Source organism: Pantherophis guttatus, chromosome 2 (genome assembly GCF_059756535.1).
Source record: "Pantherophis guttatus breed Tessera chromosome 2, ASM5975653v1, whole genome shotgun sequence".
In the NCBI taxonomy this organism is placed as follows: domain Eukaryota; kingdom Metazoa; phylum Chordata; class Lepidosauria; order Squamata; family Colubridae; genus Pantherophis; species Pantherophis guttatus.
This window is the reverse complement of record NC_142064.1, coordinates 40,788,441-40,812,521: the sequence shown is the minus strand read 5'-3', so window position 1 is coordinate 40,812,521 and position 24,081 is coordinate 40,788,441. Positions and strand designations below refer to the sequence as shown.

At 36.3% G+C, this 24,081-nt stretch overlaps 1 protein-coding gene across 21 annotated transcripts in view; it reads left to right on the top strand.

The window, feature by feature from the left end:
- The window catches only part of MEF2C (myocyte enhancer factor 2C), a 179,107-nt gene that overhangs the window by 146,504 nt on the left and 8,522 nt on the right, over positions 1-24,081 (top strand). For 16 of the 21 annotated variants that reach the window (XM_034441260.3, XM_034441258.3, XM_034441259.3 and 13 more), the window contains 3 exons: positions 1,888-2,074; positions 4,012-4,059; positions 20,872-21,044. In XM_034441260.3, the coding sequence (XP_034297151.1) occupies positions 1,888-2,074; positions 4,012-4,059; positions 20,872-21,044 (408 nt within the window). Of the gene's footprint in view, positions 1-1,887; positions 2,075-4,011; positions 4,060-20,871; positions 21,045-23,691; positions 23,716-24,081 lie in introns of all 21 variants that reach the window. The other 5 variants (XM_060690624.2, XM_060690622.2, XM_034441253.3 and 2 more) reach the window with 1 other exon arrangement.

Here is a 24,081-nt window from a genome sequence, read left to right as displayed (position 1 = left end):
TGGCTTTAAATTGTAATCTGAGTCAATTGAATTGAATTCAATTGAAAAGATATTATTGACCTTGGGTCAACTACCAATCACCTCTATTGGACTATTGATCTGGTAGTAGCTGATTAAAAGAAATTGTTAGGCTAGTTTCTATAAAATACATGAGAAACAATTCATGAGGAGAAATTATCCTCTGTGTGATTAAAGCATTATCAGTAAGTGATTTGCATTGTTGGTTGTTACTAAAAGTTTCTATTTTTTGTTATCTTAGATTTCACAAACTCTGGAGAGTTTTCAGCAATTTACTTTCTTTAGAGGCTGATAATACAAGCTATATAAATATATTTTATTTGAAAAGCTCTTGTTCTCTTCCTAATCTTGTATGGGGTAATGTAAAGGCTTGAAAAATAGAATCACAAAGGCTGGGAGTATTAAGCCTTTTCATCCTTTTTTTCTTTCCTTGTTGATATTCATTTCCATTTAGTTACATTATACTCAATAGCACAGAAGAAAGTAAGGAGTTAATTGTGAACGAATAGTATTAAATAACTAAAGACCAAAAGAACCTAAAGAATGCTATGAAATATTACTAAAGAAATTGTAATTTTAGTGGATTTTCAGAATGGCTCTTTTATTTAAAAATTAAATAACTGGAAGGTATGCCAGAGGTGAATCTCATCCCACAATTTCATCATGCTATTGGACTGCAGGCTGCACAATGTGTTTCCTAGTAATTGTTTCAACAGGGTTGCTTCTGCCTATATTAAGAAATATTCAAAATCCAAATATAATGTATAAATACAGTTATGAACAATTCTGCAATGCTGTTTGATATGGTGTCTGATTAAGTGTTCTGGTTTACCAAATAAAAAACTTTTTTCATCTGCATTAATAATGACAAATTGCAAACATTTGCATAAGCCGGCATTGCACAGAAGCAATGGTTCCAGTCAGGTTGTTTTTGGTTTTATTAAATGTTTGCAGAAAGACTTTTGACCCAGGAAGGTCAAAAGGTAAGAAGAAGTAATATCCCTCCTCCTGTGCAACACCCTAACTAGGGTCATTTGTAGTGGGAAGGGTTGAAAAAGTCAGAGGAGGGTTTCAGTCACGCAGTTGTGGCTGTCAAATTGACTTTTTGACACTCACTCACACACACACACACACATTCTCTGCAGACCACCTGTCCTAATTTTTTGGAGAATTCTGTAACTTTTTAAACCATTTTTTTGCAGGAAAAGAAAGAATAGGAATTAATGGAATTCCTGTTGATGAAGGATTGGTGAAAATCAGATTCTTCTCTCTATGAATTCCAAGAATAAGAGCACTGTGTGAACAGAAATCCATTCAGGGAATCAGCTACCAAGTTACATCTATTTATTTCAGTTTATAAGATAAACACTATTGGTCTTGGTACCGATATATTCATAAAAACCAACTGAGATGATCAATTATGAAGAAACCAATGTTCAGCCAGTTTGCTTTTCACTGAATAATTTACAATTCATATTCATTTATCTATAATCTCTTATCATCTGCAACACCATATTAGAATGCCACTACTAAATAATATTGATTTCAATGACTGGAAAAAACCTTAATGAAACAAGGCTTGTGAAAAATAAGTGGGGCAGGAAACACCCAATCAGGCATCCTTTAATACAAAGGAAATGTGGAAATTGTAGCAAAACAGGGTAGAAAAGACATATTTTAAAATTCATCCATTGTGAGGGATTAATTTTTGCAGTGATGACAATTTATGTTCCTAACTCCTTTCTGCTTTTTTCTAACCAGAATTTATAAAACATTTGATCTTAGTATAGAATAATATATTGTATGAATATCTTGTACCTCTATATTACTCTCGTCTTTTGTTTCCCTTTTTTATTATTGTTATTATAGGCTGTTCCACCACCTAACTTTGAGATGCCAGTTTCTATCCCAGTGTCCAACCACAACAGCTTGGTATACAGCAACCCAGTTAGCTCACTGGGTAACCCCAACCTTTTGCCTCTGGCCCACCCTTCCTTACAGCGGAATAGCATGTCTCCTGGGGTGACACACAGACCACCAAGTGCAGGTAACACAGGTAAGTTTTGCCTAGTTCCATCTCTTTGCTTCAAATATAACATTTCTATATCTACAGATTGTTACTTTCAAAGCAAGAATATGTCAGGATTCTCCAAAAGTCTATTGACTACTTGCCAATATGAAAGTCACACACTTTTTGTAAAAAACAAAAAACCAAATCTACCATGGATTCTTCTCCAGCCTTTTCAAAAATTGAGCAAGCTTAATAAACTTATAGCAGCACCAAGTTCTTGGTAGACACATATCTTCTGATTACTTTTGTAGAGTAGGATTTCTTTGTGTGTCATATGTTTATTCTCTGAATGTATGTGTATGTTGATTTCATTGGTGGCTAAGATGTATCCTGCCATGGGTTCTTCAATTGTGGAGAGATTGATCCCACAATCCATACCCAGAGTAATTTTGGCAGAATTCTTTTAAGATATCAACTCTTCTCTCTCATTGCTTTTAAAGCGATAATAACTCCATATCCTAAAATGCTGGGCTTTCCAGAGGTAATCCAGCCTTAGTATTTACAACTAAATAAAATATGTTTTAAAAGGCTCTAAATACTGTAGAAACCAGAAGTAGGTAACGTAAGAAGACTATATTTGAAACATAAAAATTAGTGGATTTAATCTCCTGGACACTATTATGCAACTCCAGTTGAAAAGCATACATGTTCAGGAGGAAAGTAGTAGAAAGATTCCCAGTAGGCCACATCTTCTGATTTCTGATCTTAATCCATTTTCTCTTTTGTTAAATCTCAGTTAAAACTGTCTTAGAAAGTGAGGCTGTTAGTTTTTACTCTAGTCATAAAATTCAAAAAGCCTACTTTTATATAATAATATTAAAAGCTAGGAGAGGAAATTGGAAACAGAACTGAAGAGAGTCTAGGTCATTTGAATCTGGAGGCAAATGACCAAATGCAGCTTCTGAAATATTGTGCTTTATCATTATACACTCAGAGACACATACATTTCCATCTCAAGGCTGCATTTATTTATGTTACATTTATACCCCACCTCAATCTCATAGAACTCTTTACAGCTTTGCAGAATGCAAAAAATCATTAAAACATTTGTGGTCCAATTAATGTTATATAAAGCCTGAAACCTAACAACCAGAAAACCCCCAAAACAGTCCTAATTGTCCTCTGGAGGAACTCCATCTAGGTTCCAGAGGGAGGTGACTCCAGAAGCTGGTGTTGATACAAAAATGCAGTATTCCTGCATTTCATCTCCCCTCTACTCCCCAAAGTAGGGAATCACCTGGTGCTTTCCTCAGAAAGATTGAATAGGACAAGCTGATTCTTTCTAATAGATGAACATGGTCCTGATGGTAGGTTGGTGCCAAACCATAAAAGGTTTTTATAGACCTTGCCCACGTGGCATCAAGATTCAAGAGAATCTAAATAATTTTACTGGCCAAATGCTGTGTTAACACGGCGGTGAGAAATTCCATTTAAGTAGAAATTAAGCTACTTTTCCTCCAATCTCTTACCCATGTGTCTGCATTTCTCAGAATTTCCAAATCAGGGTGGAAGAGACAATTGAGGGTCACAAAGTTGGGAAAGGAGATGGAAAAAAATCTGTGAAATATTAATGGCTGTATACAATGACATCACAGAAATTGACAATTATTACAATAGTTCATTAGTTGACAATGTATTATAATAGTTTATTCACTATAAATTCACTCAATATTATACTGAGCTATTACCCACTGAAGCCACTAAATAATGCTTATGCTTTGAAGGAGGAATTAGATCGTTTTGTACACAGACGGGAGTCAGGGTGGCTCAAACAGCCTGATCTTTATGAAAATTCTGGTGGGCTCACCAGAAACTCCTCTAGGGCTCACATTACTTTGAGGAATAAACTGTAATTGCTGCTTGACCTTTGTGGTTTCTTCAGCTCCTCTCTCAGTTTGACTATTTTATTTGTCCTCTCCTAGGTGGCCTGATGGGTGGGGACCTCACAACCGGTGCAGGCACCAGTGCAGGTAAACAGAAGGATGTTTTATGTACCTTATTAAAATGGTTACAGACTCCACAACAGAGAGTTAGCATGAGGCCAGTCCTAAAATAACTTTATATAATGTTATTAAGACCAGAATTAGGTTATTCCTTGAAAATCCTATCCACAAGTACCTTCTCAATGTTGAGCTTTCCTTACATTTAGGCAGTCTTTTTTTAAAAAGGAAACCTTTTTATGTGTAGTTATGCAGATTCTTATAAGGAAGTACAACAGATAAATAAAAGAGCTGATTCAGAACTTTTCTTGGAAATTGTCACATGCAAGTATTTATGTCAATGTGTAGAAGTTTTTGGTGTTATTACAGAAAATGCTTCAGAAATTTTTAATAAGTGGATCGTTTTCTTTCCACTTTATACAAGGGCAAAATGGTTTTACTTTATATTTTTACCCTATCTTGACTTTCTGGCAACCTAAGTCAAGTGTACGAAAACAGTATTTAATGTACATAAAGGATTCTTGGGGGAAATATAACCTTAGAGAACAAAGAGTGCACACCTAACCAAAAAAATTACCTAAGTCATCTGCCTAAACAAAGAAAGGTAGATCTAAACTACATACTATTGCCAATTTTTGCTTTAGTGGCATTTTTCATATACAAACAGTCCCAAATGTTTCTCACCTTCCCTTCCTACCAAGGAAAAGGATTTTAGCTCAGCAGTGATTTGCCACAATACAGCTGACTAAAATATGTTTTTTTTAAATGTTTTAGTTTATTACCAAGATTCACACTCTCATTCAAGTGAAAGAAAACCTTCTGTGTCTACTGATATAATTGCTCCCATATTTGACTTTTTCAAAGGAAAATTTTAAGTACTGTGACTGTTGTTTTGGGCTTGACAATGTAAAATATTTTATAGTTTATAGACTTTAGTATGGTGCTTTAAAATGGGTTTATTTTTGTGGCCATAACATGTAGAATACAGCAGTTTACAGTTTTCCTTATTAGTGCCTTCCACTGTTATAAAACTTGGAAAATGTTACTTATCTTGATTCTGGAATTCAAGTTACTCCAATCCTGTTTCATTTTGGGAATATCTATTCAAGATTCTTGACTTTTTTTCCATTACAAGATTTTGAATGGAAATTGATTGACTACTAATGAGTGCCCTCTTCTGGCTTCTTAAGGCAAAGCTATTTCCATTCCCCCACCCACGCATAGTTTTAGAACAATGTAAATTTCAATGTCTGTGAAATGAGTGCTTCTTAAATGCAGGGCTCCCACAAATATCACTCATTTTGCCAGAAAGAAATTTGGTGACTTGATAAGATTAAATGGTTAGAAAATGAGGCTGCTTTTTTTTTCAAAATATGTATTGTAATATATTGCTTGGAAGTATAATAAAAAAAAAATTAAAAATTGCTGTAGTTGAGTATTGGTAAATAAAAATATAATTGTATACAGAACTCTGGTTCCTTTGGTGACAAATTTGAGTTTAGACCTCACTGCAGATGTGCATTCCTTCTGTCTTAAATGTGGAGTAATAAGAGTTTTGCTGTAGGGCAGAACAAGATGAGAGGTCATTATAAGGTTGAGATGTCTGCCACAGTGCCATAATTTAACAGTGCTTCTATTTTAGAGAATCGTCTTTCTCTCTCTTAAATATCAAAAGTTCTTTGTTTACCACTTTTTCATGAGGAACAGAGGCCCATGTGTCTTTTCCTGTTGCCATGTTCGAGACTAATACGATGATCCTGCTGTTGAAGTTGCGAGGGTACACATTCTTTGTCAAATTAGAATTTTAATGCACTTGCATTTTCCTGTTGCCTCTAAAAATAGTCTGCTTGCAACAAAGGACCAGAAATTGGAGATTTTTGGAGATTTGCTATAAAGTGAACATACTTTTAATTGCTAATTGTGAAGCCATCAATTTCTTCATTACTTTAACAGATTACAGTATAGCAAGAAGGTGGAAATAAGGAAGGAAGGAAATTTTCTTAGGTCAGATACATACATGTCTTATTGGCCAGTTTGGATCATATTTAATAATAATTCTAAAATCATCCATCTTTGAGTGGCTATCCAAGGCATAAATAGAACTTGGGAATACTGACTACTTTTTATTATCCCACACAATTAAATACCAGAAGAGGTATTTTTAACTAAAACCAAGGCTATCTTGGGTTTGCTAGACTAAATTTGTTCAAAGGTACTCTCCAATTGGATTGCTTATGCCATGTGATAGTCAGAGTTGCCAAGAGAATGAAAGAGAACTTCCTATTTAGTGTGGAGTTGCTAAGTTATAAATATAGCCATGGGTTTGGCAACTTTCTTTTAAACCAAAAGCTTGTGTGAAGGGAAAGAATAAGATACTCTTGACCTTAAGCCAATATGCCCTTGAGCCAAACAGTCTTACAGTTACATCCTTCATCCTTGCACGCAGAAAAATATATTAGGCATCTAACCTGTAGAAGATGCAGGCCTGGTTTTTTAAAGGCTCAAACATTGAAAGTAAATATATTTTTAAATATGGCAATAAAGTAAGAAGCAAATAAGTTGGCAGTATGTTTTGAATTCAGATTGTAATCATGATCATAGGAAACATTAGTATTGGAAGTCAGAGAAAATATTAAAATACCATATGAATATTTTCAGAATGCTGAATATTATTTATCTTTACATTTCATTCATTTTTCCTCTTATGGGCTTTTTAAATAAATGCAGTGAACTATATAGTAAGTTTCCAAATAGCTATTTTATACCTGCTTGTAGACTTGATCTGTTGTATTCTCCCATATATATATATGCCCTTCTCCGGAGACTCAGGGTGGCTTACAATGCATTAAGCAATAGCCTTCATACTTTGTATATTTATACAAAGTCAGCTTATTGCCCCCACAAACTGGGTCCTCATATATGTCCTCGTATATTTGTCATCACCTGTATCAAAAGATAGCATAAACATTGACCCCCTACAATTTGTCCACCCTGTGCCAGCCATGTTTTAATATATTTCAGGAGGCATTCTATATCTGGTTTTTTGTTGTTGTTTCAAAAAGCATTTGACAAGGGAAAAAAAATTGGCTACCAGAGGTTTGGTATAATGTTTAACTGCAAGATTGTCTCCCTTATAGCTAGTATAATCCACCTTTTCCCAATTATGTTTGTGTGTTTCCCTTCAAGTTAGTCTTGATTCCTGGACAAGTCCTTTCAATTTTCTTGGTAAGATTTCAGAAGTAGCTTGCCATTGACTTCTTCCTAGGGCTGAGAGAGAGAGCGACTGGCCAAGAGTCCCCAGCTGGCTTTGTGGGACTAGAACTCACAGTCTCCCAGTTTCTAGCTAATGCCTTAACCACTACACCAAATTGTTTATTTATTTATAAAATGTATAGGCCGCCCACCTTATCTCAAGGTAACTACAGGGAATGAAATTAAATTACAGGGAATGAAATTAAATGGAAGCTGAACACATTCATTTTTATTTTTTCTGTTACTCTTTAAATCATCCTTTTAAAATTCTTTCGCCACACATCTTAAAATTAAAGCTACCAAGTAAACATACGAACTACATGTAATGGAGAGCCTGACTTCAGCTGCTATGTTTTGGGTTTGGGTTTTCCTAGAAGCAAAAATAAAAACCCCACAGTAATCATATCCCATGCCAGTGGTATCCTACTCTGGTTCTACAGTTTTATGAAAAGCTACTTTCAATGGCAGAACTAAATACTTCATATGCAGAGAATCCCAGGTTCAGTTTCCTGGGAACTTCAAGTAGCATTCACAATGTCACTTGTCTTTATTCTTGGAAAGCTCCTGCCAATCAGCATTAAGGCACCACTGGACAAAGTCATGTTTTGGCTAAGGACAAGGCATGTTGCTGTGCTTAAAAGCAGGATTTAAAATATGTTACTGTAAAGAAAATACATGTTTTCCGGTGTTACAGAAGTGGAGACTGCAGAGTTTAGAGCTCAAATTTAAAAGGGGGAAGGATAACAGCATCTGATGAAAGCAAGCATTGCTACATGAAAGATGTTTCTCTTATATAAGCAGTGCTGCCAGGTAAAGAAATGTCCTTCCATTGCAACATCATCTGAAATGTGTCAATGTACCGAAAGACCTGAAGTCTTTTGGAATGTGCAGTTCATTGTGACAATAATTGTCCAATTTGGCCAACTTGAACTTTGAGTCTTTCTGCAAGATTATATCATGCTTATATTACACCATTCGTTCTGCTGCTTTTGGTCACATGTGGGCTGCATGTTAATTTATTATACATATTCTTCTAGCCTTTCAAACTAAATAGAAATGTAGGTAATAGCTATTTATAATTTATGGGTCTCTTGGTCAAAGGAATTCTGGGCATGCTTTCAAAATAATACAGCCAAAGGAAAAATTTGGAAAGAAAAAAGAAGGCAGCATGCCCAAATAAGCCTATCCCAAACAAGCAGAGTATGAAGCAATCAGTAGTAAGTCTTTGAACAAATCCTAAAATAATACAGGCAGCCCAAACTCATAAATATCAATGGAATGTACATCTCTTTACATTGGCAATAGCCAATCAAAACAAACTTCCACTTAAAAAAAACACCATAGGTGACTTAACATCTTTTTGCTGCCAATTAACTTATTTAGCTCCCAGTCACCTATAACGCACAATCTATATAAATAAAAATCTAAATGTCTGTTTGTACATAACCGCACATCTCTGAAAGTTCTTCACCGATTGCTTTCAAATTTTGACACAACATTGCATTCGACTACGGGTGTGTTTATATATACCTATATTATATACATGTCACACGTGTGACAGGTAAAAACATGAAAAACATTGGAAAACATTGAAAGACATTGAAAAATATTGAAAAACAGCGCCATCTGCTGGACGTAAAACCAACATGGCAGCCTCCCAGCCCTGATTATGCTCAACAGATTTTTGCTCCTTATATTTAGACTCTCCATATTGCTTCCAAGAAACTGTGCATTTGGAAGGCAGAGATGCCCGAGGGCCATATCCTGCCACCAGGCTCGGCAGGTAGGCAGCTGGCTCCCCGCCGGGAAGCCCTCACAGCCGGTGCTTCTAGGTCTGGCTCTGACCTCCCCCTCCCCCGGCCGCCCCGTGAACTAGCCTCGAACCCCCATCACACCGCTCCCTTCCCTTCCCTTCCCTTCCTCCCTTCCCTTCCCTTCTCTGCTATGCGTCACCCCGTCGAGCCCCCAGAGAACATCTATGTAGGGAGGATGGAGGGAGCCCCCGAGTTTCTGTTGTGGTGCAGAGAGCTGCGAAGGCCTGGCCTGAAAAGCTAAGGGCGATGGCAGGGGATGCAGAAGAGGCCGGGCCAGAGACAGAGATAAACAGAGAGAGAGGGAGAGAGAGACACAGAGAAATACAGAGAGGCGGGGGGGGGAGAGAGACACATACAGAGATACAGAGAGAGAGGGTGGGAGAGAGAGAGACAGAGAGAGATACAGAGAGAGGTGGGAGAGAGAGAAACATAGAGATACAGAGAGAGGGGGAGAGAGAGACACATAGAGAGATACATGGGGGGAGAGAGAGATAGAGAGATACAAAGAGAGAGGGGGAGACAGAGAGGGAGGATTTTGTGGTTCCCATTGTTTTTTAGCAACCAGTTCTCTGCCCTAATCACCAGCTGGCTAGGCGTGGCTTGGGGGCTGTCAGGTGACTGATGAAAGTGAGTGATGTCGAGTTGGCCACGCCCACCAAATGTTCGTGGAGAGTTTGGAACTTCAGCCTCGCTCTTTTAGCCCAGCAGAAGCACCAGACTGGGCCACAGCAACGCGTGGCCGGGTACAGCTAGTACAAAATAAGTTCTTATGTATTCATAAAGTTTACTGGATACACCAGAAGCAACTGACACAGATATGTTGTTGCAAATAGTGAAGCAGTCCATTAAATAACAGAAGCATAGTACAAAGTATGGACACATTACTTTTTATTATGGAGGATCATATAAACGTATTATCTTATTAAGGAGATGCAACACCCACTCAGCCTCATGCTTAGAAGAAATCTGCTATGATTGGATGGTGCCAATGCCAACACATTATACAAAGCAAAGTTTGGTGTTACCTAGCCAACTACTTCTACAGATCTAATCAAATCCCCCCCTATGTTACATATATCTGCATGTTCGTTGAATTGATATGTGAAAATGATACACCTAGATAAGTAAAACCATGTTGAAATATATATATATACAGTTATAAATAGGTCCTTAGAAAGCTGACTGTTGAAATGTTTGGTATAAGTTACATTTTCTTTAAATGGATTATTTAATTTGAGCCTTCATGTGAACATGATAAACAACAGAATAACTTTTTATTGCCTGCAAATGCAAGAAAACCTTTAGGGAAGATTAACTCCTGCTTTGGGAAAATGTGCCTCTTTCCATGGTTCCTACTTTGTTTGCCATTATTTTCTTTAAAAATGTTCCCAGTCTTATCCTCTCTAATTTACAATGTCTCAATATTTATCTTTATACAATGATGGATTGAAAGACTAAATCACAGAGCCAGTAATGAGAATCTGTTCTTTTAAATGAGTCATAGTCTTTCCAAGGTGATTTTTGGGGGAAGATGAAAAAAAGAATGATTGACTTTTCTCTTCTTAAATAACAAGCAATTAAGTACATTCTCATAGGAAACCCACACTCAAATAAGAACTTTTCAGTTGATGCAATCAGTTCTTTCCCCATGCTATTGTTGAGGTGACTGTGGTATGCATTCATTTTGCATGTGACAATTTGTCCTTTTATTCTGAGAAAAAGTATTAGGAAGTATTAGGAAGTATTGCAAATCAGCAAACATCTGGATTTCAACATACCCTCAAGTATTGAAAGAAATAGTTGAAACTTCTGGATTTGGTATAGAACAAAGTGTAGAATGTAAAACAAGCCATGAGTTTTAACTCTTTGGAGTGAAGAGTCTAGCTTTTATTCTAAAATCTCCAAACAGTATTCAATTCAATTAATTTAAAAAATAAGTTAAAAGTTCAAACATGTGCTACCTTAAAAAATAGCTAGCTGGCTTCTAAGTGTCATATGTCTTGTAAGCAGCCTTCCTTTTGGTGCTTGTTAAAACTTATAGATTAAAACAGATAGAAATTTGGCAATTTTGTGACCACGTCTGATCAGGGTTTATTTAGATGATTAATTTTACCCTGGCTTTCTGTTTTAAAAGGGGAAAAAAAACCAATTGATTTAAAGCCACTACTAAAAATAAATGAATAGTATACATATTTCTATAAAATAACTATCTGGATCTTTTATCCAGTGTGCAATATCAGTATATCCTAATGTTATGCTTCATAATCCAACAACATAAGAAACTTTACATCTAGTCCAACGATGACTCTACCATGACCAGCTAGATGCCAGTGGAAGTTCACAGTAAATCATGAGCACATTATAAGCCTGATATTCATGTTCCTTGGCTACTGGTGGTACTCTCTCTCTCTCTCTCTGCATTCATGCTTGCTTTATCTTTTATGAACTAATCTCCTTTGAAGCCACCTCAGTTGTAGTCGTCTCTATGGTACGGCTGCTATGAAGGATTACTTTATCTGTCAATAGTATCTCATCATTCATCCTATTAACCTCAAAACATTGAATGTATTTAAGAGACAGTATTAGGCAATCAGTGTTCTCTCTAGCTGACCAGCAGAAAATTGCAAAAAACATTCCTTCAATGCCCCATTCCCTAACATAAGGCAAAAAAAAAATAAACACCTAAAATCTCTCCCCATGTTTTCTCTATATGTTATGAGTGCGTTTTTATTTTATCATTCTACAACATGTTGACCAGGCCAGGTTTATTTTTAACATTAATTTTTTAAAAAAATCCTATTGAAAACTGTGATAGTAGCATGATTTTCTTAGCAGCTGCAACTGGTTATAAATTGCAGTATGAAGCTTCTGTGTGGGAGGAGGTTAGAATAATGGCTCTGTTGGTCCCAGAGGCTGCAAAACAAGGTGAAGGAAGAGATGAGTCTTCTCACTGTTTAAATAAGCAGAGAAATCAAGCTGAGCTGCTTTTTACAGAGATAGTGAAACTGACTAGAAGAATTAAATAGGTCTCTCTTAAGCGACCGGCAAAATCTACTACAAATGAAGGTGGGTGAAGCTAGAATTTCTGCAAAGTTCCAACATTACCAATTGCAAAACAGAAGTTTTGCGATTTGAACTGTACCACAACCATTTTGGAAATAAGTTGTTGAAACTTGTTGTTGACAGTGAAGTTATTGACAGTGTGGAAACCCAATTCTATAGTGCAAGTGCCCATGTAGAGGGCCCCAGTGGAAAAAAAGTAAATTTAACTTCACATAATTTGTAATTTTATACCGCTTATTTCCCTCCTTTGCCAAACTAAATGTCCACCCAATATTGTAATGTCTCTTTTTATTCCAGTCAGATTTTTTTCCTTTTTTCACATTTCACCAACACTAATTAATCTTATTCATTGGCACAGAAGTTATAGGGATGCTGCAATAGTTGTAAGTGTGAAAACGTTCATAAGTCACTTTTTTCAGTTGTAACTTTGAGCAATCCCTAAATTAACTATTGTTCATTTACCTGCACTATGTTTAGATTTGCTTACACTTAACAGAAAAGCTTAACCATGCAATAAAGCTGCATCCCTTACAGTAGAATACCAGCTTTTAATCTCTTGATTTTGATACTCAAGATGTTTAAAACTATAGCCATTAAACAAAAATCAAAACTGGACATCAGAAATAATACTTCTAAGTACCTTGTTTAATTAATTAAATGTAATTACTGAGTTGACTGGTTAAGAGGAAATGGGGAGCCAAGGATAAGCAAGATAATATAATAGATATGTTAAAAAAAATTTTTTTTTTGCTGAGTGGAACAAATAAATCAATACAATTTGTGCTCAAGATATAGGAAATAAAAGGTTTTCTTGCACCCCAGCAGTACATTTCTCCAATTCAGAAACCATTAAAAAAAACTATCAAATATAAATTTCATAATCTATGTGAAGGGATTACAGAGCTAATATTGACTGCATGCAACATCCACTCTAGGAATAAAAAATCTAAAAATGACAGAATCCTGATTGTGCAATTAAAGTATGAATATATTTGCTTTTGAATGCTTCTAATATTAGCAGTCTCTACAAAGTCCTTTTCTGTTACCAAATAAGCTGATGTTTTCACACCAGCATTTCCCTGTCCATTGTACAGATAGGTTAATGACATGGATAAATAAAAAATAGGTCCAGTATAATTCACATAGCCTAGATACACTGAATGGTTATATCTAATACTTAAAAGTAATATCAGATATGTTCCTTGTTCCTTCATATGTATTTGGAAATCAGATATAGGGCAGCACAGTGGTTAGAATGCAGTATTGTAGGCTTAGTCTGTTGACCGCCGACTGCCAGTAGTTCGATTCTCATCAGCTCAGGGTTAACTCAGCCTTCCATCCTTCCGAGGTCAGTAAAATGGGGACCCAGATTGTTGGGGACAATATGCTGACTCTGTAAACTGCTTAGAGAGGGCTGTAAAATATAAAGTATAAAAGTCCAAGTGCTATTGTTATTTGGGCAATGTTCCTGTATATTTAAATGATCCTATGCACAAGGATTGGCAGTCAGAAAATGACTAACATTTTCATTTACTGAATGCTAATCTTCATAAAACCAGAACAGTGTCACTCAACTCATTGGGAAAGAAAACCACCAAAACCTTCATTTCATGGTGAAATGAATTGAATATAGAATGCCACATCAAAGTAGGAGCAAATCATGTGGAGAGGTGGGTGGACTCAACCCCGGTCAGCTGACTGATTACATGCCTGCCCAGCATTTGTTACTAGCCAAACTATTTCAATAAACATTTTGGTAAATCTTCAGCCACATTTTTTTACAATGTTCTGTTCAACGTTTCCACAAGCCAGAAAAGTCACATCAGAGAGCCATTGCTTGCATCTCTAAAACCATGACAAATCCGTGGTGCCCAATCTCGGCTAGCATCTGTTTCCAAGAGCAAATTTACCATATCTATTCTTCAAATGTTACAGATGGGGTTAATTGAGGGTGATTATGCTTTAGCTATGCAATTTAAATGCCCTCGTGTGATGTAGTGAGAATCCTACTTATAGCTGATAAATTGCCCAGTCATCTCTATAATTTTTTTTTCCAAAGTTATGTTTAGCTGTTGTTCCATGACTGAAGATGTCCCAACATCAAAGCTCATAGAAGACTATAGCAGGACAGTAACAGCCACGTTGAATAAAAAATACCCAAAGTCTGTGTAAATAGAAGATAGAGATCCAAGATAATTTTTCCCTAGCAAAATGGATCTAACCCCTTCCTGATCCTCTTCTCATGTAGAATGTAGAAAACTTAGCCTATAAATACATCCTTTAGAATTGCTCAATAATGCAAAGGTTGTGATTAAATGCAAGTCCCACAAAATTATTTTTACACCATCAATATATCTTTTATGCCATACCTGGCTTAGTCTGCTCCCAGAAACGCAGCATTGAAAGGCCATTAGTGCAATAATGTGGGGATCAGAAATGACTTTTTAAAGATTTTTTCTTTTTCTGGAAGAGTATGCTTCCACTTGGGCCTTCCTCTGCAATTTCCACTCTCCACTAAGTTAATGTACTTCAATAGACTTAAAGATGTAATACATAGTAGAAACCTTCAGTTAGTTTAGCAGCAAGTTGCATTAAAGACGAAGGAATTGTATGGTTTTCTGGATTGCCCTAGCCTAGGTTGTAGTTGCTGTTTTACTTTGTAATTCAAAACATTGTTCTATTTTATTCTGGGTTTTTTTTTTTTAAAATAAAAGAACATTGTGGCAAAAACAATAAGCATCTAACATTTGATACTGGTTGTTCTCCCAGGAATTCACAAAGATATGCATGCAGTTGCCTTTTATGCTTCTGGTTGGTTTGATATGGTGGCTCACTCTTTCTGTTCATTTTTATGTTAAACCCAGAAGTGTCGTAGGTTAAATTAAAATACAAAACAAAACAGCACTATCCAAACAGAAAAGACAGTTCTCTAAAGCTTTGGGGAATCCCAAGATTTGCCAAGCAGTCTTGAAGAAAAAAAATTACCTAAAGAATTTTTTTAAACTGCAAATAGCACATTGTTTTGGAATGATGACTTAATATGGATAGAGAGGGAGCTGGGATAGGGAAAAGGGACAAGTTTGATTCTCCAGAATCCTGAACATGGATGTACCACATGGCAACATTTTAAGGTAGACCATCCTTGTATGGCTGGTTGGAGGTCAACTAGTCCAAGCCCCTGCCAATGCGGGAATTCTCATACCATCCACAACAAATGGCTGTCCAATCATTTCTTGAAAACCTCCTGTGATGGAGCCCCTATGAAGCATGTATAGACTGCTCCACTGCTAAATAGCTATCACAATCAGGAAATTTGTCCGTATTTAAAATATGGATCTCCGGGTCAAGATTCTATCCATTGGTTCTTGTCTTAGCCTCAACTGCTGTAGAGAATAAATCTAGACCTTCTTTGGGTAACATCCATGCCTATGACGAAGACTGCTATCATATCTGTCCATGACCTTCTCTTTTTAAGGCTAAAATATACCATGTACCTTTAAACACTCTTTGAATGATTTAACCTTAAGAACTCTCTTCCATAAAAATTGAGATCTTTTGGTATGTGTGTGAGTGTGTATGTGTGTGTGCACACTCATGCATCCGTGTGTGTATATTATATAAATATAGCCCATACCTTCTCTTGTACATTATTACTTAGGCTTCCAACCTCAGAGCTTTATGTCTCTTGCTCAGGAAATAGGTCAGGTTGGGCTTTTCTGGAGGACTATGTATTGTTCCCTTACTTAGCAAAAACTCATTTTAAAACCTCTCATCTATTCTCCAAATAAGATAGGCATGAGCATTCATTTGGGGGGCGGGGGGTGTTAGACTACATTCCATTTCATTTCTCCTTATCAGTGTTATTGGTTTCTACAAAGGACTCCTAGGACATTGGATGAAAAAGTGGCTACTTGCTCGAATACAACACTTAGCAAGAAATAGACTTGCTTCTTGTTTTTAAACATCATTTACTCAATAAAATCAATAAAACAAAAAGTAAGTTCTTGTAATGGTCTGGGAAAAGAAATCCCCAGTGATCGCTGGTGTTTTTAGAGCCTCTTGGCTGAGAAGTGTATGTCCCTCTCAAACTTTTACTTCTCCATTAGCAGCAGCATTGTTATTATGCACTGCAAGTTATATCCATAACATTGAATGTATTCCATTTCAACAAATACATGGCTTTTAATCAAATAAAATATAAAGCAAACTAGTTCTCCATTTCATCTGGTCCTTATTTTCTCCTAATTTATAATCAGGAAATCCATCTGTACATGGCATATAATTTTCCCTCTTTCTAGTGGCTTGTGGGACATAGCATTGTGCACACAGTTGCATTTAAATTGATAACCGTCCAGGCAAAGTGTAATTTTAAAGGACAGGCTAAAGAAAGGTTTAATCTCTATATTAGAAGGGCTGAGTCTTGTTGCTGCTGGGTTTTTCCTTTGCCTCTGAATTTAACAGAGACTTTCAGGGCATTTAACTTTTAAGGTGCCTCAGTTGAGGCCAGAGCCTTTAACAGAGGATGCGGTTTAAGCATCCAGATTAAATGCAGACTCCCCTCTGCTACAGGCCACATGCATGTATTCATCATGGATTTTCAAATGATGGGTTTATATATCATTGGTTTTGAGTCTACAGTCTTACATTCCAGGATCCATCCTCTGCCAAAAGCGTAACGATTTGGTGGCTGGAAGGAGAAACAGTCATTATATGGCTCCAAATTGCCAGCTGGCATAATGTGCCAAGAACAGCAGAAATCCACTGGTAAAGAGAAGATTGCAATCGCTCTTTAAAATAATTTGATGCTCTAAAAATATAAATGCAGGAAATGTCATCACGTTTCAAAATATTTTACGATCATGGATAAATACATAAAGAATTACATGACTGGTATCTGTAAGTGGCACAGTCTAAAAACGATGGGAAGACATTACCAGTGTTAAGCTGTATTATACGAACTGCTTTAATTTAATATATTGGTGGGTTTTAAGGGAAAACAAGTATCTTCCCATCATACCCTTTATTTCCTTTTCTTAAAAAGAAACATAGAAGTGAGACTGATACAGAAGTTAGATTATACAAGATAAATTGTATATTTGCAGGCATATTTTATGCATATAAAAAAGAATCCTGTACTGAACAACATACTGAACAATTGATCGTTGTTGTTGTTTTACTTATTGATTAGATTTATATCCTACTTTCATCACAAGCATATTGTATGATATAATAAAACAGTTTTTAATTTCTTATAGCAAAACAAGCAATCCATTGCAAATGTTAATGGACATATTACTTTATGTATTATGTACAATATATGTTATATAAGGGTAGAATATCTGGGAGCCCTGGGCCTCCTTTATCTTTAAAAAAAATCCTAACTATTCTTGTTACAGTTTACTGTCACCGGACACAGGGATTATATTCTGTGCAAGTCCAAAGTATTAACTGTAGTGTAATCTTGATTAGTTTTACAGTGTTCAGAAATAAGTCCTATTCTAATGAATTGAGTTGCTTCCTACTGTAGCGTAAGAAAATTTAAAACAAATCTATGCTATTGTGTTTTGCATTATATTTATTTACACGTTTTGTGTATACCACTGAGTCTGTAAGCAAGTGAAGTATATAAGTTGGTGATTTCATGCTATGGTGCCACTTTTTATATACATTTTGTTTTCAGTAATACTATCGGTATAGCATGTTTAAACCATGCCTCTAAAGGCCATTATTTCAGTGGCCTTCAAAATGGGATCTTAAAGCGTTCCAGGGAGTTATTGTGATGTTAGTATAGCAGGTACCCTTTTTGGTTACTGACACTGCAAGAAAATGAAACGCTCTCAAAGAAGAGAATTGAAAAGCCATTGCCCTGGTGAATAAGTTCAGTTGCTCCCTTGTTTCCTCTTCCTCTTCCTCTCCTCCTCCTCCTCCTCCTCCTCCTCCTCCTCCTCCTCCTCCTCCTCCTGGTGCTGAGAAAGTCTGCTTAATTGCAGTGCTGTGCCAGCATTATCATTGTGATTATTGCAGTTTCAAATGGGAAGCAGCACTGCTTCTGAAAGCACCAAATTAGCACAATGTGAAGATGCCTGTATGTCAGGATGTAAAGCTACAAGTGCAGAGATGACATGAAGGGGTGTGTTCAAAATCAGAACCAACTCCTGCTGAACTCAGCATTCAGGATTAGGCTCCGAAAGGGGAGGAAGGGATTGAGGATGAAGCATTTCAGAGGCTTCTGAGTCCTCCTCCGGTTTGTTTTCTCCTTCTTCTTTCTTTTCTGGAAATTATAGCCTTGCTGCACTTTCTTTTGTTTCAAAACAAAAAAGCCTAAAGTGGGGGAATAAAGTGAGTCAAGCTAAGCAGAATTCTATTGCATTTGTCCATAAAGCAGCCCCTTTTATCATGGTTTGCTTTGTTCTTTCTTGTTCTATTTCCCTCCCCACCACCACCTCCCCAGCAATATCATCTGACGTTGGTTTCTTTCTTCTGTGTAACAAGCATTTGGTAATATCCAGTTAAATATTCAATACTGTACAACCAGCATACAGAATCCAATCAACCTCTCGCCTCAGGTAGCTCAGATTTTTCTCAAGGTCACCAGACTTTCTGTTAGGAGCCTAAAATATTAAAAGAGCAATGTCGAGGAGTCTTATTGTTTATATTATCATCCCATTCTTTTTTAAGTGTGCTGTTTCTTATTTATCTGCACAGCAGACTTGTGGTGCAGGTTGGATGGCGACAGTGAACTTCATAGCTGAGTGGTGATTTGGACTGAGATGCCTTGGTTTTCACGCACATCCTTCATTCACACATAGAGAAACAATCCAATTTGTCTATTAAGTATAGAGAGATACAAGAACAATAGATCTTTTTTGAGACAATCTACCGTGTTTCACCAAAAAGAAGAGCCTGTTTTATATATTTTTTTTGAACCGCGAAATAAGCGCTTGGCCTTATTTTCAGGGAGGTCTTATTATTTTGGGGCACGTGGAGCAAAGTGGGTCTCCTCTTTCCATTTTACCTGATTTCCAGCTCTGTGTTTAAATATTTTTGGGGAGGGCTTATTTTCAGGGGGAGGCTTATTTTAGCGCATGCACTCAAAAGCCCGATTGGGCTTATTATCAGGAGATGTCTTATTTTCAGGGAAACAGGGTATGTAGCCAGAGTTGCACCATCTAAGAGTTAGGGGTAGACGGTAACAGGTAAAGAAAATCCAAGTTTTGGAAGTATAAAAAAGTTCATGGGTGTGTAGAAACCAAGACAACCCCATTAAGTTGAATACTGAAAATGGACCAGTGGCTGGAGGGAGAAGAGTAAACTGGAGGCAGGGGAAATGGATTGGAATCTATTTGAAAGTTGATTTGGTTAGAACATTATGTTGTTTTTATTGTTATATAATGTAGTGTGCAACTTATAAAAAGTTTTGTATTTTAATTTCAGTTGCTTTTGTTCTTATTTGGATGCTTCACATGAAGCATGGATAGGCAACAAGAGACTCTAGAAAGGTGTGCAACCTTTAGACTTTCTCTTTTGTTTCCCTCTCACCATAATGACTGAAAATTGGAGGAATGAATACTTTAATGTAAAATAGGCATACAGGTAGTCCTCAACTTATGATCACAATTGAACCCAAAATTTCTGTTGCTAAGCAAGACAGTTAAGTGAGTTTATCCCATTTTATGACTTTTCTTGCCACAGTTAAGTGAATCACTGCAGTTGTTAAGTTAGGAACACAGTTGTTAAGAGAATCTGACTTCCCCTTTGACTTTGCTTGTCAGAAGGTCACAAAAGGTGATCCCATGATCCCAGGACACTATGACTATCATAGATACATGGCAGTTGCCAAGCGTCCAAATTTTGATCACGTCACCACCATGGGAATGCTGCAACAGTTGTAAGTTTGAAAATGATTATAAGTCACTTCTGTCAGTGCGTTGTAATTTCAAACGGTCACTAAACAAATGTTTGTAAGTCAAGGACTACCTGTAATCTAGTCCTGAAACTCTCACAATAGTCCTCACAACTCAGCAAAACCAGAATGTGTTTTAATCTGCCCATGTGCATGGTACAGTTGCACTCAATTTACATATCATACCACCCATTTCAGAGATCGCCATGCAAAATATAGTAAAGTGTGTATGTGGCTCCAAGCCATCAAAAGGTAGCCCACTCCTCTTGTACGGCTTAATCAGAGGATTATCAAAATACAAATTTGAAAATTAATAATCATGCAGACCTGTTGTTCTGCATGTTACTTAATCTAAAGTTTCACAGAGCAATAGCATGATCACCATTATCTGATTGTCCAGATATAATTTAATTACATGTAGATGTAGGTTAATTACCTTTGCGAGTTTATTTTAAAATATTGCAATTCATGCAATACTTGTCACTTAGGATGATGAGAGGTTATTGAAGCAACTATCACAACCAATTAACTTCTATTTTGCTACTTTTATTGTTTTTTTAAAAAGTTTCCATCCCACTGGTTCATCAGACACCACCTTCCTTTTCTAAGCACCTTGAGTATGTAACTCCCCAAAAAATCTTAGCCAACTTGGGGAATGCTAGTATGGGTTTTTAGAACAATTGGTACACACATATTGACCTTATTGAAAAGAAGAACAATATTCCCTGAGGATATTTCAGGGTTAATCTACATACTTAGGAATCCATTGTTAAACCTGCATTTGTTTGCCTTTCTTTGCAAAATGAACAGGGAATGGGTATGGCAACCCACGCAACTCCCCAGGTCTGCTGGTCTCACCTGGCAACTTGAACAAGAATATGCAAGCAAAGTCTCCTCCACCCATGAATTTGGGATTGAATAATCGTAAACCAGACCTCCGAGTGCTGATCCCTCCGGGAAGCAAGAATACAATGCCATCTGTGGTAATGCATTATTTTCTTCCTTTTCCTTCAAAGGTTAACAAAGGTTCCAGTAGGCTTTAGATTAACCGAATGGCAGGAAATTACTTGCTCAAGAATATTATTCAAGGCTCTCGTTCTTAAACTGAAAGAGTTTCCAGCCAGATTTAGTTCAAAAATGAATAGATTGATGCATTAAGTCTGCACTGATGAAAAAAACAAATTGGTTTGTTAATCAATTTAATGAGCTCTCTAAAAATTTACCAAGCAGCTTTTGCCAATTGTCACTCTCCAGACATAAATTGACATTGCCCTTCCCCCTATCTCCAGCCAACATGCCAAAGGCTGAGGATTCTGGGATTTGCAATCCAAATATAGTTTGACAGCACTTGTTAGGTGTGACTGGGGATTATTAAATTAAAATTATTTTCAGATAGTTTGCACGATGGTTTGGCAATATTCTTAATAATGCACTATAGGAATGGAAAGCAATTTTCCAGTAGTTTCACTGGGATGAGATTTGGAGGTGTTGCTCCAGATAAATTCATGGCAGAATAAATACTAGCAACAATCAGTGTCCTACCCAGATTCAACCTTCCTTCAACCAAAAATTGCTACAAAGGTCTAATATTATACTTATTTCTTTAAAAAGTTAAGGAGGTTACTTGAAAACAACAAGCCATGATTTTAAAAGAAAAAGCTTTTAATAGAGCTGATTTATTTTAACCTATTTGTCAGTTAGGAATGGCTTCCACACAATAACTGATTATATATACATTATTCAGTTATTTGTCTTTATTACCCTTTTAATCAACCTCAAAATTATGTGGGTGTACTTTTTTCCATAGTGACAGTTCAAGGATATGAGATTCACATCATCAACGTTTATGCAAAAAATGAGAAAGAGTTGCCCTCAATGCACTTAATGGACTTTGTAGTTTGTTCAGACAAAGTTCAGAAGAAGAACAGAGGCAAAGTGCACTATGCTCAGAATGATTGCAGCAAACCCCGATGTCTCACTGTAGCTTCCATATAAGTCGCAAGAGAGGATTCACACTTCCTTCTATTTCTAGAGCTCTTCAGAACAGGAAGTGCTTAGCTTCTCTGTGCAGTCTGGCCCCTTGCTAGGGAAATCTATACGTCTGCATGTGCTTTCACAGTATTTCACTGTTTCTGTGCTGTGACTGAACTAGGCACACATCCTTAGCTATTAGGATTTGGAGGCATGGACATTTTGACCAGATGTTTTTACGTATTTTTATTAGAAGTGTGTGGGAGAGAGGATTTGATATAAGTGATACCTGCCACTTAGAAGCAGCTTAAAATCATATGCAATAAGTGAATTAAATTCATAAAAATATTGTTAAGTGTTTTCAAACATCCCATATTTAATATTTTGTAATGCTGTTACTTTGCTGATTGCTTTTCCTATTCTCAAGAGCTGCCCATTTTATATAAAATTTCAGCTTGTTCCTAGGGGAAAGGCAACCATTTATAATACTCCGAATCAGGGAACAAACCAAAGCTTCAATTCCTTGTAAACTTAATTAGGATTTGTCTCCTTTAATTCAATAAGGCTTGGTGCAGATAAGATAGAAATGAATTTTACAAGAATTGTATTTTGACAAAAATCAAAATAATGCACTAATCTGAATCTGGAATTTATGTTCAAATGATGAGACTTTTATGCCATTTTGATTTCCGACTGCCACTACTATAGCCAGTTTTTTCCCAATTGTATTTTTAAAAGGTTGCTGTTCTCTGTGGTTTCATAGTTTCTTTTATCACCATATATAGTGTTTTGAAGCTATGCTTTGACATCATACGAAAACAGTACTTTACATTTTAATTGAAACACAAAGTAACAACCTGAAGAAGTGTATCTTTACTTCTGCAACTCTGAAGCCCAAAAGTTACATCTTACAACAATTATAAACAGCATTTTAATTAAAACATTTCTTCGTTAGTAACGTTATCATGCCCTGTCCACACACATTAAACAGCTACATTGTCCTTGTGCATTAAACCCGTATCTTTCACTATGAAAGCATATAGAAGGTTACTTTTCCATATAATCCTTAAAAATGGGGCTATTTGAAAAACAACTCTGATAAGAAATACTAGGTAATGCCAAGGATACTGCTCTATCTAAATCAAATTGACAACTATTTTAAACAGTTCTGTGATAAAACTACCAGCCTGATGCATTTATGCATCCATTTTGTGTTTTCCATTTGGCTAAAACCCATCAATACAACTATCTCTTCTTGAAGGAATAGGAAAACATCTCCATCAAATGTTTTATTTCTAGGAACATCTAAACTAGTAATACTTTCCAAGTGGTCATCTGATTGGCAAGATATTTTGCAACAATGATGTCATTGAGTATGAGTTGCAGATGGAGTCATGATTAGGAAAGCAAAAACATGGGTGTGATACCCTTAGATTAATCTTCATCTCTAAAAGAAAAAGGAAGAAGCTAACCAGGACTTTACCTCCTAAACATAGGAATTTAAATAATGTTTAATGAGATTATATTAGAGTACGTAACTTGCTTGATAGCCCATTCTACTGTACAGTGTTGTGAAACTAGGCCTTCTTGCATTGGAAGCAGGAGGCTTTCGAATATTTGCTTTTGCTAATTATTCATCCTCCTCTCTCATGCTATCAGTCTGAGGATGTTGATCTGCTTTTGGTAAGTGGGGATAATGTTTATTGAAGACAATTCATTTGCCTTTCCCTACTGACTTGGCAGCTGAAATATAATGGAACTTTTCTTCAAAAACAAATAGAAGTCTATCCCAACTATTTTCTAAGGCTTGAAAGTTGTTTGAAAGTATTTAATTGCTGTAAAGCAACAATTTTAAAAAGGTTGGATTTAGTGTTCTTTCAGTAATGTCACCTTTGAATGCCCAAACATTTTAATGTTTCTATTAAATGGTCTGTGCCTTTAAATTTCCAATCTTGATTTGTACATGTTAAGAGTCCCACAGTAAGAAAATACAGGGTAAAGGTATATTTAATAGTATCTTTCATATAAATTTCAGCATTTTTAAGAATG